At 41.4% G+C, this 14,257-nt stretch overlaps 1 protein-coding gene across 4 annotated transcripts in view; it reads left to right on the plus strand.

Annotated features, from left to right (window-relative positions):
* Window positions 1–14,257, plus strand: part of col9a1c (collagen, type IX, alpha 1c) — a 32,045-nt gene that overhangs the window by 3,758 nt on the left and 14,030 nt on the right. For 2 of the 4 annotated variants that reach the window (XM_082520711.1, XM_082520714.1), the window contains exons 2-12: window positions 1,102–1,137; window positions 2,126–2,211; window positions 3,511–3,582; window positions 5,138–5,267; window positions 7,773–8,169; window positions 8,556–8,636; window positions 9,887–9,904; window positions 10,291–10,380; window positions 10,458–10,493; window positions 13,866–13,937; window positions 14,136–14,180. In XM_082520711.1, coding sequence (XP_082376837.1) covers window positions 1,102–1,137; window positions 2,126–2,211; window positions 3,511–3,582; window positions 5,138–5,267; window positions 7,773–8,169; window positions 8,556–8,636; window positions 9,887–9,904; window positions 10,291–10,380; window positions 10,458–10,493; window positions 13,866–13,937; window positions 14,136–14,180 — 1,063 coding nt within the window. The remainder of the gene's footprint in view (window positions 1–1,101; window positions 1,138–2,125; window positions 2,212–3,510; window positions 3,583–5,137; window positions 5,268–7,772; window positions 8,170–8,555; window positions 8,637–9,886; window positions 9,905–10,290; window positions 10,381–10,457; window positions 10,494–13,865; window positions 13,938–14,135; window positions 14,181–14,257) is intronic. The other 2 variants (XM_082520712.1, XM_082520713.1) reach the window with 2 other exon arrangements.

Below are 14,257 nucleotides of genomic sequence, written 5' to 3' on the forward strand. Positions count from 1 at the left end.
CTGTCAGTCTGCCCCAGGGCAGCTGTGGCTACAACTGTAGCTGCCTCCACCAGTGTATGAATGTGAGAGTGAATGAATAGTGGTATTGTAAAGCGCTATATAAATCCAATCCATTATTATTTATATCAGCCACCTTTGGCAATATTTAAGTAAATAGAGAGATACTTCAACTGAAAGTTTTGGTGAAGTATTTCATTGATGCTCGTATAAGTAATTAGTAAATATGCACATAAGTTCATGCCCTCATTGAGAAAGCTCTCCATATGAAGGATTAGAATTTGCCTCGGAGACAGCCGGGCAGAAATGATCTGATTTAAGTTAAGCACGAGTGGATGGAGCCATTGAAATACAGTTTGTTTGCCTGCATAACACATGATGATGCCCTCTGAGCATAGCGATGAAAAGATCAGCTTACCCCTGACTTGTAGTAATGGTTTTGAGGAAATAGTAAGGCTGCTTATTTTCTGACATCATTAATTCTCTAAATGAATTTGCTAAATGGTTCCAGTGTGAAGCTGACTGCTGGCCGCTTGTTGACATTCTAGACATACAGTTTTTGAGGTAACCTTGTGATGCATTTACTAACAGAATATATGTCTGATATATGACAAAAAGGTTATCTATCACTTTATGTCACCAATAGCTAGTTTGCCTGTAGTCAAACTAGAACATTTCATTAGAACAATGAAACTATGCTTATAAAAAACAGTTATGAACAAACCGATTCTAGACATCTGCATACAACACACAACCTTTGCAGAGGTCACGTCAGTGGCTCATACACTGTCTCATACACTTTAGTATGACTGGAAGTGTTTTTAAAAACCTAGCTACCTCCCCCTGGTGGCAATTAAAATTAATCCCGCTTTAACGCCCCTCCATGTTCATGTCAATTTTCAAACTTGGAAGCTGCTTACAACTTTTTCATTCAGCTTACACGGTAACACATTTGACATATAAGGAGCTTAACCAACTGTTTCCCAGCCTTTTGGAGCTGGGAAATATTGATAGTTGATAGTTTTTTCCCGCGCACCAGGCATAGTGTAATTGTTTCGATTTGTCCCTGATATGCTGCTTTCTTCTGACCACTACTCATGCTAGGGCCTTCATCTGGGTCGGATTTTCTCCAGGATCCAGGTCAGACTGATTACTTTTCTTTTCAACTATTTAACTATTTATCTATTGCTATTATGTGCTGTGTTGTTCTACTCACAGCATGACTATTACGTAATTGCTTCTTCCTCTTCTTCTGTTTTACTGGCAGTTGGCAACCCATTTAATTAGAGCAGGTAGTTGTACTGCCCTCTAATGGAAGAGAGTGTAATTGCTCTGCCTGTTTCTCACGTGGGTCGCTTAGAGCAGCGGTCCCCAACCTTTTTTGTGCCACTGACCAGTTTATGTCTGACAATATTTTCACAGACCGGTGTAAATACAACAAAATAAAACCAGTACCGTTGCCAAAAAAAGAAGATTTAATCATAACACAGAGAAAAAGACCCAGGGAAACGGAGTTAATGATAAAAGCATTTAAAAAATAACGATAAAAACCCTGAAAACCATAAATTTCACACCCGAGCCTCAGCTCTCGCGGCCTGGTACCAAACGACTCGTCCCGGGGGTTGGAGACCGCTGGCTTAGATTACCAATCAGGTGAAACCAGATAATCTCCCACGGTACTCTTGATCATTTCTCATGGCACACCTATGTGCTGCGGCACAGTGGCTGGAAAACACTGGTTTAACCCCTTATTGAAATAAAACTGAAATGACTGTAGTACCTTTAAATTTACCATAGATCACTGTAATTACTGTAACGCAGTGAGATGACTGATTTATCTATGGCTCCGAGGTTTGGATTTCTCCAAATTAAATATAGTTGATCTTCAAATCATGTCGCAAAAATCTTTGTTCCATTCAAAATCTAAAAGGTACTTGTCAAACAATTTCTCCAACTTCATGCACCATCAACATCACATACAGCATTTTTCTTTTTCTCCTTTATCTTAACTGCAATGCAAAGAAAACACAGAGGTCACCTGCTACATGTTATTCATGTGTTGTGTTATAAACTCAGTCAAAGAGACCTGTGAGTGTGATACTGATGTTTCTCCATCATTCCTGAACAGAAAGCAACCGTGCCATCTATTGATGTCGGCTTACTCCCCCATCTGTGTGGCTCTTCTGTCCTTCCTCCTCACTCCAGCTTTTGGTCGTAAGTCACATTGCAGCACAGTGTGGAGTCACCTGACACAACACAAATCAGAGTCCCATATCTTACATGGATTACACCATTGCTGTGACTCTGTCTTATAAACACAAAGAAAGAAGGTTACTGTTAACACCCCAATGCTGACCTTTGATAAGTCAGACTCATCATTAGAAGTCACAAATCAAAAGCCATAAATAGTATATTATTGACATATTGTGCCGGTCTGTGTGGTGGCAGTACATCGGATTAAACGTGCACTCTGATAATCGCGGCAGACTCACTCCCCGCTCTTGTTTGGGGCAGATTGTGCACCGCTTTGTGGAATTCGCCTCATTATCCAGGCGCACACATGCAGATGCACGTGGCATTTTAAACGTGGTTCATCTCCAGCTCGTTTGCACTAATGACGGGCTTTCTGAGCGTAACGCTGCGGCAAGCAGTAACTTTTAACAACTTGAGGCCCACATGCACAGTCAGATAAGTATTTAGTGGTGGTAAATATCTCATTTCTCAGCAGTTTTAATGGGGATGTGGGAACGACTTCCAGATGTGTTGTGTTCACGCCGCTCGCTGTCAATGAGCTGAGTCAGCTCATTGACTGGGGAGCCCCTCTGGCTCTCACCATCTTCGTTTCCCAGAGTTATTCACGAGGATTTCCTCCTGAACAACTGCACTGTGAGGAGTCAGGATAGCGCCCTCCTCTGGCACATCACACAAATAGATTTTCTGTGACGATGAAAGTGTTTTTCACTAGAAACTCTATCAACTGTAAACCTGTTGTGATGTAAAACCTGTCCATTATTTTATTATGAGCATAAAATTATAGAATAAATGTGTAATATTAATGATGAAAGCAGAAACAGGATGGTGGTGGGATGTTAGCAGGTTGTAATTTTGATAAATTGCTTCCACATTACCCCGCTAAAATGTTCCTAATGACTTGTGGCTTTTTCTGCCTGTTGTAGTTTCTGACCTTGGTGAAATATTCTGAACAGGGCGCTGAGAGATCTGTATTATAAATTTCAAACACTACTTTGATTAGTCTGAACTGCAACTGTCTTAATGCTCAATCATCCAGCTAAGTAAATCCCAAAAGGCTGATTCTGTTTATCTGGATGTAGCATTTTCAGCTACATCCAGATGAACAGAATGAACCTTGTGATGTTAATCCAGACCTTGCTTCTCCTTTGTTGCTGTCTATGACAAATGAATGAACGTGGCCAGTATTATATATTAGCCTTGCCACATTTAAAGCAAACAACAAGTGCGGCAGGATTTTTTCTTTTCTTTTTGTCCCATCAGAACTGGACCTGAACAGACTGGATGGAGATTCTGTCTGCCCGCCAATAAGAAGTGGCCAAGATGACCTTCCAGGTAAAATACTTAGTGGGACACTCTTTGAAAATATACAACAGAAGCTTTAAAACAACAAATCCAAGTCTAGAAAATCCCAAAAGGAGAAAAGGAAGGCGGTGAGTTTAATTGGAGGAACAGGGTGGGCTGCCTAATGCCTCAAGATTTCAAATGAGGCAAATAAAATGTTCCACTTGAGTTTAACAAAACTGTAGAACAATACAAACTCAGCAGCTTGTAACCGCTTGGCACTGCTGCTCTGTTCACTCCTACACATCTGCTCACATGCTGCTCTGTGGTTTTAAGTTATTTACAATAAAGTAAAAAGCGTCTTTGTTTACATCCTGTTCATAAGGAAGAGTTTACACTTTAAATGTATGGAAAGACTATTTGGCAAGGATTGGAAATCAGCCTGCCCCATACAGTGAATGCACCTCATTAATATTTTATCCATGCAAACTCCTGTAACTCCTGCCAAGTTAAACTGTGTCAATGTAAATACAACAAACATATGTAGTAAATGTACAGAAGCTGAAGCGACAACTGATTCGCTGCCTTGTCATAAGATCATTTCAAAACAGGCTGCACTGCACATGAAAGCTGTTTCTACAAACGAGCTATACAACAAAAGTGCTGATCACTACTTTATGCATGAATGTAACAGGAATGGTGTGACACAAAACCGCTAGCAATTATATTATTAGTGTGAGTAGATGTGGAATCACAGACAGTAAAATCAAAATGATTGTTATTGAAATGTTTAAACTTACATTAGTGCTCATGTTATGTGCAGTGCTAATGCTAATGCTATTGTTGTTCTCTTCACACTAATGGGATCAGCACTAATACTGCAAACCCAGTTCTGTTCTGAATATGTTGGAACATTATGCAAAATGTAAATTGAAACAGTATGCAAAGATCTGCAAATCTCGCAAACCAGCGGTTCCCAACCTTTTTTGTGCCACGGATCAGTTTATGTCCGACAATATTTTCACGGACAATATTTATGTATTGCTATTACGTGCTGCGTCATTTTACTCACAGCATGACTACATAATTGCTTCTTCGTCTTCTTCTGCTTTACTGGCAGATGGAAACCCGTTTAATTAGAGCAGGTAGTTGTACTGCCCTCTAGTGGAAGAGAATGTAATTGCTCTGCCTGTTTCTCACACGGGTAACGGGCAGTTTATGTCCAACAATATTTTCACAGACTGGCCTTTAAGGTGTTGTGGATAAATACAACAAAATAAAACCATTCATAACACATGGGAAAAGACCCAGGGAAACGAGTTATCGATAAAAACGATTACAAAAAATAACGATAAAAACCCTGAAAACCATAAATTTCACACCCGAGCCTCAACTCTCGCGGCCCGGTACCAAATGACTCACGGGCCGGTACTGATCCGTGGCCGGAGGGTTGGGGGACGCCGTTGTAAACCCATGTTTTATACACAATATGTGATATTTGCTGCTTTTTTAATATTTCCAGCCTTTTACTGGCTCATCTAAATGTTTTTGAGACGTGTTGCTTCCATCACATTCAATCCTGCCATCGTGTCATTATCCCATGTAGGGTTTGATCTGATCACTCAGTTCCAGCTGGATGTTATTCCCCTGAAAGGTGTGAGGAAAGTGGATGGCTCCACAAACCTCCAGGTGGCCTACCGCCTCGACAAAGAGGCCAACTTCCAAATTCCAACTATGTAAGTAAAGCAGGGGCATCTTTAAAGAAGCTGATTTTTTTAAATGTCTAACAGCACCAGCCCTCATGCAGGTGTTGCATTATTACAGGTCTGGCACAGATGTTGCTGCTCGGCGAGCGGCGTATAATTGTTTGAGGAAAAACATGTCAGGACGTATTTGGCATCTCTTAGAAACACAAAGAGTCAGAGTATTTTTGGATGTGTTTGAGTGAGTGCAGAGAAATAGCAACTAAGACCCTGATTGAAGCTGTTTTGTCAGGATAAGAGAAAAAAAAACACAATTCACCACTTTAATAACTTTAAGTTGTACTTACCTTCAGACGTTTAGGTATGAGTGTACCATAGCATGTACTGACAACAGTTCTGGCTTCCTGTGAGGATCTTTGCTAGTTTGTAATTAAAGGTTAGCTGTAGTAATCTGGATGTTTAAAGGACAACTTTTTTAAACATCATTTTTTAACCATGATCTGCAAATGTTACCATGTTAACCATCATTTCCAGTAATAGGCACACAGATTGTGTTACTTGCCTGTTTGTTTGTGTGGTGGGAAGCGTGAGAAGGGCTTCAATATTTCCCGTGGGCTGTCACGTTTTGTTTTAATGCTTCTAGTGTAATTACTCCTGTCAGTCCTTTTAATAATAAAACACAACTATAGTGGGCATTATTTGAAGGCTAAGTGGAATCCTACCTGGGAGACTAAGAAGTCACTCTCGGGGGCTTTCATAATGGGTCGCAGTCACTACACCAGTTCTCTGACAATCCAATATAAGTAAGCACTTGGCAATAGTGGGAAGCCACAGATAACTTTTAACGGGAACAGACCTACAGCAGGGTGGCCGAGTGGTTCAGTGGTTTACACTGTTGCCTCGCAAGTCCTTGGTTTGAGTCTGTTAGCATGGACAATATTCTCTGCATTGTCTCCCGCTACTCCTGCTTCCTGCCACAGCCCAAAGCCATTGTTTGTGTCTCTGTTTATGGCCCTTTGTTAGACTGAGTACCTGTCCAGGGTGAACCCCACCTCCTGCGAGGGGTTTGTCTGCTAATATCACATCATACCTGAAATACCAGTTATCAGTTTGGCACTTGGCACATGGAATAGTTTAACCTCCACCTTTCTTGATGAAGATTTATGGGAGAAGAAATGCTTTATTTATGCCAAAGGTTGGGTTTACTGTGGTAAAGCAGACAAAACATGAAAAACAACTTAGCTCCATAAAATAAATATGTCAGTGTCACAACCCAAACAGTAAAGAAGGCATTCAGTAATAACAGAAATAGAAAATACAAAAAAGTGGAGTGGGTAAAGAGTATAAAAGGTAATAAAGAATATGATACAATAAAGAGCTGAAATCTGAAATGAATGCAGGTGTTGTGGCAGCAGAATTGAAGTAGATGCTAGAGAAAGTGTTCAGCTGCATGTCCAGATGGCCAGGATCCTGTCAAAAATGGACATATAGTAAACCTGGGCACCTGATCACTACAGCAACTAAACGATCAAGATTTCCCCGGTGACATAGCCTCTTAACATGGACCGACTCACTGCAGACACGTGTCGGGTCAAGATTACAGCTGGGGTTTCTTCTAGCCACATGCTCATCAGTCCGTTTTATTTAAAAACCACTTGAAGTCTTATGTTTAAAGATCTTAACCCTAACCCCAGATGCCCAATAACCTGGCAAATGTTACATGTTAATTTCCAGTAACTTGTCCTAGAACAAAATGTTATGTAAGCAGAGATGCCTCCTGTTGTTTCCCAGCTTGCCCGCTCCAGTCTGTTTTGGCTAATCTGTTCCTGGAGGCCAGCTTTCCTTCGAAGCTCTTATGTAAGTTGCTGGCACCCTGCATCTATGCCCCTTGGTTCAGTCATGCTAAATGTAAATACTTGTTTTTCCCCCCACCTCACAAGTCCAGTCGCACAAGCTGTGCTTTGAAGTCTTTGCTTCAGCTGCACTCCTGCTCTTGTCGTCTGCAGGGCAAAGGCAGCACATACGCGCAGCACTTAGCTGAAGAGAAAGCTCTTCATTTGTTTTATTGGGTTTTTATTACCTCACCTTAGTTATTTACTAGGTGGTAAAAGGCTGTAGTGCCCATCTATGAATGCACCACCCACTGAGATGTTGGCTTGTCAAAAACACAGAAAGCACCAGTCTGGATGCTAACCAGGGTAGCATATTGTGACTGAGCTACTGATTTATGCACTGAGACAGCCTCCCTCACAGTATCTGATTTTTGATATAATAGCAGAATTTAAAACCTCTCTTTGTTTCTTTGAAGTGTGTGCCTTTAATTTGAATCTCAAAGACAATGACGACAGGGCTTTGAGTTATTTTTACCCAAGTCTTGCACTTGATTTGATGGTAGTTTTGCTAAGTGCTGATCATAAATTAACTCTGACATCGGAAATATTTTGAGTGTTTTAACCCGGCTGGGTGAGTGGCGGTGCATTTTGGTGTGATTCGCAGAAACCAGAAGATTTGAACCCCTGCTCCTCACTTCTCCCTCAGACTCAACTTTCCTCGTGGCTTCCCAGATGAGTACTCCTTCATGACGACCTTCCGCATGATCAAGAACACCATGAGCAAGGTGTGGAACATCTGGCAAATAGTTGATGAAGATGGCTACAAGCAGGCCGGATTACGCCTGAATGGCGACGAGCAGGCTCTGGAGTACTTCCTGACAGGCCCCGATGGAAATCTGCAGACAGTCACATTCCCCGGCCTTTCTGTGCTCTTTAACACAAAGTGGCATAAGGTGATGATTGGCGTAGAGCACGACCAGGTCACGCTGTATGTGGATTGCCAGCCTGTTGATCAGAAACCCATCAAAGGCAAAGGCTCCATCAACACAGAGGGAGACACTCTTATTGGCAGGCTGGATGCTGATCCCAACGCCTCCGTAGTGGTAAGCAAGTATGGAGAACTGCCTGCTCTATTTAATAATCTTCACCCTCCTTACGAGCATTATCAGGGAAATTGTGCTCTTTGAGAACAACACATTCAGGTTTATGTGTGTGCTGAGCTCTGCTATAATTCTAAAGTGCTGCTGTCACGGCAAATCTGCTCAGCTGGGTCCCAGTAGGAAAAAAGGATGGGGATTGGGGGGGGGGGGCGACTTAATCCCTGCAGAGAATCACATTGGTGGAAAAGCAAGCTCAACAACCCATATAGACGGCATTGATTCCAAGCTACAAAGAAGTAACAGCACCACGAAGAAGCATTTCAAAGCCCTTTCTTTTCTCAGTTTCATTTATGAAAATAATTCCACATGTTACCATGTCTTTTTTACAGTTTGAGCTCCAGTGGATGCTGATACATTGCGACCCAAAGAGAGCCCAGAGAGAAAGCTGCAATGAGCTGCCTCCCTCTGAGGTACAGTAGCGGAGACAAGGATCTGCTCAGCATCTGTTGTGGTTTGTGGTTTTACTCAGGTTGATGGAGCTTCCAGTATTTTTGAAGGGAAGCGGCAGAAATGCTGAGACAGAGCTGCAGAAGTGTAACAAACACCTCGCCAAGCAGTTTTACTCTTTAGCTCTTTATTTTTTATTGTCAACATTGAGCTGTTGTCCTACAAACATTTGTTGGAGGAAGAGCTGTTTAGGAGCTACTTTAAACCTACAGACTGTATATATAAACTGTGACACCACCCACTGGTGCCTGGACTTAGCATTTTGAAGTAAGGGTATTGGTTGCAGCCATATTGGCCTTCCTTTTTGTTGCTTGGTTAGCAAAGCATATCCACAGTTAACTGCAATATTTAAAGGGGAGTTAACTTCAATAGGTGAAAAACAGCCTTAAAACAAATGTATGTATTTAATGGAGAAACCAAACAGCCATCTTTATGCGGTTTTATTAGCGGAAAAGGGGTAACTTTAACCCTGTTACACCAAGTGCATCGTAATTGATACATGAGGCTTTGAGCCCTTTATTATATTATCAGTGTGATTTTTTTCTCCTGAAAATCTGATGTATACAGTCAGACACTACTATGAGCAATTAACTGCACAGGATGTAGCAAGAAAGAGGGTTTTTTTTGTTTGTTTGTTTTTTAAAAGCATAATTAAAACGTATACGTAAAAATAAAACTAAAGTATAGGAATAGTTACTCCTTGTGCAGTTGACTTTTTCAACTGCACAAGGAGTTTTCCAACCCCGGGAATATTACTCTCTGCCTCAACAATGTGTCCCAGTTATTCTCTGTTTATAATTTAATTTATAATTAAATATTATGTTTCATTTCTACTGTGATTAATGAGATGGCTGCCTGCGATGAAAATGCCACTCTGCAGTCTCACATTTCGTGCTCTGTGAACTCTGCCGTGCAATGAATTAGGATTAGTGAGAATTGTTTTTATTTTTTTTTAATTTAATCACTTTCATCAAAATGTGACTGATTGTACACCCTGTGGACAGATTCATTTCCTGCCCTGGTGCACTCTATTAGCTCTCAGGCTAACACGGGGAGTGTGGGTACTGTTTACGGGGCTTTGTATTTAAATGACAGCATGACATCACTCACTGCCGTTGTTGTGAACCAGAGCGCTTTTGCTGACACTTTTGGTGAGGGTGGTGTGACTACTTTCACTAACTCTCCCTTTATCTGATTTCTCTTGCTTCTTCAGATGTATGCCAATGCTGAGGTATTTATTTTTCATCTCTACTTTCTTTTTGCTTTGTGATTTTAAACCAATAATCTGTTTCAGTGCTTCAGTTGCCTAATTGCCTTAATGCTTTGTTCTATATCTAATAAATGGTGGTGATATTATTTGTTTTTAGCATTGCATAGGTTGACCATTCTTACATTTGTACATCAAATCATGTGCCCAGAAGTGACTTAAAACCAGGTGGCACAGAGATAATTTCCATAGATTATAACTAAATCTGTGAAGAAGAAGCCTTTACGCTGAAAAAGACTTTATCTTCTCTTCTACACAAGTGTTTAGATTGAACGTTTAAATTCAGTTATCTAGCATTTCTCAAGTTTTCTGTGATAATATGTTAATTGTTTGTTTGTCTCTTCTGTCAGCCTGAAAAATCAATCCCAGGCCCCCCAGGTACCCCTGGCCCAGAGGGCCCCCGAGGGCCAGCAGGAGAAAATGGCAGAGATGGAAGAGATGTAAGTATTTCCTACTTCCATTAGCACAGAGTGAGTATTTTTCTCTCTTATTTGACTTCCTTTATTTATCTCTCCAGGGTCTTCCAGGGCCTCCTGGCAGTCCTGGCGCTCCTGTGAGTATTAAACGCAAAATGATATACTGACGACGTACCTCGAGGCTGCGTTCTCCCTCTCAATGTGTTTGTTTGTCATATGATACCCCAGGGAAATGATTCACGTCGCGGCTCAGTTACACAGTTTCAAAACAGATTTGTCTGACACAATATGACTCGGCATTGCTTACTATGATAACACTTCTTTGTAGACCAATCCTGTTACTTCTGTAGTGTGTCTCCAGTGAGAGAGTGTTGAAATAATCTGGGTAAATTAACTTCAGAACATCCACCTGGTCACTGACAGCTAACAGTTATTCTGGCAAAGTTTCCTACACTGAAAGTGTAACATGACCAAAGTCAGTCTGAAACCCTGATACTTTATCAGGACCTCTAACCTCTTGAATTACAGGACTCAGTGTGGGAACTACCCTCAAGTGGCTGTTAGAGGAGTTGCAGTTTTTGGATCTTTCTTGATGGCTTCTTTTTTTCACCCTGGAGGTTGCTCCTTAATTACAATCCATTCCAATGTTCATATATACTAACTTTAACAGTGCACACAGTGGTTAGAATTATCTCTTAACAACAGCAATGGGATGTGACATAGAGAAGAGGTTGGTGTGGATGAATGGGTCAACAAAACATTGGACTTTAATTCAAATACAATGTAAACGGAATATCAGTATAAATCTCTTTAAGACAAAAGTCTGGATTTCAAATGGAAAGCATCAGTGATGCTGTAGTAATCAGCAGCTACTAGGTCAATTCTGGTTTTTTGAAAAACATGCACAGTGCAGCTTGGTAAGTTACGAACTTAAAGGCACTTGTTACATCTTATTTTTTGTTGACAAGGGCCTGTGTTCATAAATACTTAATATCCAAGGGCTTCAACAGGAAAAGGGTCAACTTGGGTTAACATAAAGTTTTTTTTAATGCTTTTCCTGTTTGGTACAGCCAAATTAAAAAGCTTATGAAAGAAGAGTTGTCAGGCCAAAATGCATCTACTGCTTCTACTTTAACTTCTAATCTTCTGAAGATGTGGTTGGTTAGCATATGGCTAAACACAGCAAAACCCAAATGCTAGAGATCTGTTGGATAGTAAGAGGTTAAATAGGTTAGTGTCACAGAATGCGGTGGCAGACTGTGGAGTAGCAGTGAAAAGGAGGACCCAAAATACAGGACTCTTATAATGAACAGTGGATTTATTTACAGTGAGTGGAAAAACAACATGGCTATATACAAATCCCAGCACTGTGGCCCTGTGGCGATTCTCCCTGAATCCAACATAGTGCAGATGTCCATGAAAGGTGAAAAGTAGCAACTCTAAAAACTCCTGTTCCCAATACCGTGACTCCAAAAGTACTCTGCTCTCCGATTCCCGGTAACACACAAACGCACTCAGGTTAGCAGGATTAAACGAGTTTTGACTCCAGGATCAGCGCTGACTGGAGCTCAGCCACACTCTTAAATAGGGCGCTCTTAACGAGGCCATCAGCTGCAGTTGGTGATGGCTGAGAAGCGGCAGGTGTGGCAGCTTCCAGCGTGGGAACACTTCCGGGTCGCAATCCCTCAGCAACCCAAAACATCCAGGAATATGAATGAACATAAACACACACAGGGAGACGGAGGAAAAAGGATACACAACAACCAAAACACTACATACGGAAAAATAGACATAAATACAGAAATACATGAGGCCTGGGTCCCTAGGCCCAGGCCATGACAGGCTGCGTCATATGGCTGCCTCTCACAGACGTTTTTTCCTGTTAAGAGTTTTTTTATTCCCACTGTCGCCAAGCGTGTTCTCATAGGGGGAGGGGTGTCCAAATTCATGAGCTGCATCCTCCTGGCGCTGCATTTATAGACCGATTACGTCACAGCGACGCGACAAAGGCTGTCCAAATTCGAAGACTCGTCCAAATGCAGCTGACAAATGCGTCCTCCTTTTCCCCAAATTTGAAGGATGGGTCGGGTGTATCCTTCGTCTTCCACCATATCCCAGAATTCATAGTGCGCCCCAGCCAATTCCAGTTTCCAACAATGGCATCAGCTACTTAGTTTTAATATTACTCTTATTACTCTTTCTGAGTCTGAGATATTTTTAGGCGAGAATGTAGCTGTGTAAACTTCAAATATCTGCTTGGTTTATCAAGACATCACATATTTGCAAAAGTGCTCCGATGTTTTCAGAGACGTCTGTTACCCACCAGCTCGATAGCTAGCTGGGGCGAGAACACCAAACTCCCGGCACATCGTTTTCAAACTCCCGCGGTCTTTTGCTACTCAGGTTAAACATGATATATAAGTCACTTAGATAACTTATAAATGTTATTGTTTGGCTTTTTTCAGTGTTTTATTTGTTTGTGAGTAAATCGGTTTGGCTGAGATTAAAGTTATAGTTTTAACACAGCTGAATAAATGTCAAACAGAAAACTGATTAAACAGAAGTGTGAAATGATCGAGAATTTACGCCAGTGTCCTGTTATATTTTAGATAGAAAGATGCAGGAGGGAGACAGCTGCTGACGCAAAAGGCTAGACCGTCCAATTTTGCAGCCGCTCACTTCCGGCCTACCCGACCTTCGGAGGATCCGGCCCACGTAGACCGTGAAGGCCAGGTCCTCAGGAGGATGCAGTCTATGAATTTGGACACCCCCAGGGGGTCATTTGCTTTTTGGGGTTTTCTTTGTATTATTGCAGGGTCTTTACCTGACACTAGGAAGCGCCTTGAGGCAGCTACTGTTGTGATTTGGGGTTATATGAATAAAATTGAAGTCTTAGTGTTGCAGTATACTTATCTTTCTTCTACCAGTTTAATTTGATCACAAGTAGCTTTGTCACAAATAAATCAATTTCCTCCATTAAACGAATGGCAAAAATAAAAAAAAGGGGGAGTGCTCAGTAGGTAGCGTGGGTGGGAGTTCTCATATGATGTGAATGCCACTTAATGTGCTGCTATAAACTACTTAATATAGCAGTGAAATCTTGACTATGATGCCCTGTTTTCTTTCATTCAATAATAACTGAGATGTCTTCGTGACTTTGTAATAAAAGTGTACAACAATTAAGTTTCCCAAGAAGAGTAGGCTTTCTACTAAAATATTAGCATTTATGCTAAAAGAGAAATTTAGGAATAAAGGCATGCTAAGTAGCAGACACAAGCCTGGTTCAGATAAAGGCCTCATGTTAAGCAGTGCCTTTGTCATTCACAGTCACGCCTCCTTTGTTTTCGACATAGCCTTACACAAGCTCATCTTGCGGTTGATCGTCGAGTGCGGCCCACCTTTCATTGATTAAATGTTGACTGGCTCTGCCTCTGTGTATCTAAGCAACGGGGCAGGAAGATGCAGGAAGAAGATAAAACAGTTTTATTCTTGTTGTGTCTGTTTCCTAGGGCAGCAAAGGAGAGCAGGGGGAGATCGGTCTTCCTGGACAGAGAGGCCTGCCTGGTCTTCCAGGACCTGCTGTAGGAAACAGCACCTGACACACATTTTTTAATACCTGCCAGTGCTGCCTGTTTGTGTGTGTGTGCGTGTGTGTGTAAATATATGTATATGTTTCAAGCTAAGGATAAAAATGTGCTCGCTAAAAATTGTTACAAACATTCTGTGTTGTAGTGTGTAAGGATGCCACATTAATTTGACTGTATGTTGACTATCTGCAGGGTTCAGCTGGTCCAATGGGTCCCAGAGGGCCTGTAGGAGAGAGAGTGAGTCAACATTTACTTTCATTCAAATCAATGATTTACAGGAAATAATTGACAATGTACTGATTTTCTCTGCTTTT

The sequence above is a fragment of the Aulonocara stuartgranti genome (assembly GCF_965226115.1).
Source record: "Aulonocara stuartgranti genome assembly, chromosome: 22".
Taxonomy (NCBI): Eukaryota; Metazoa; Chordata; class Actinopteri; order Cichliformes; family Cichlidae; genus Aulonocara; species Aulonocara stuartgranti.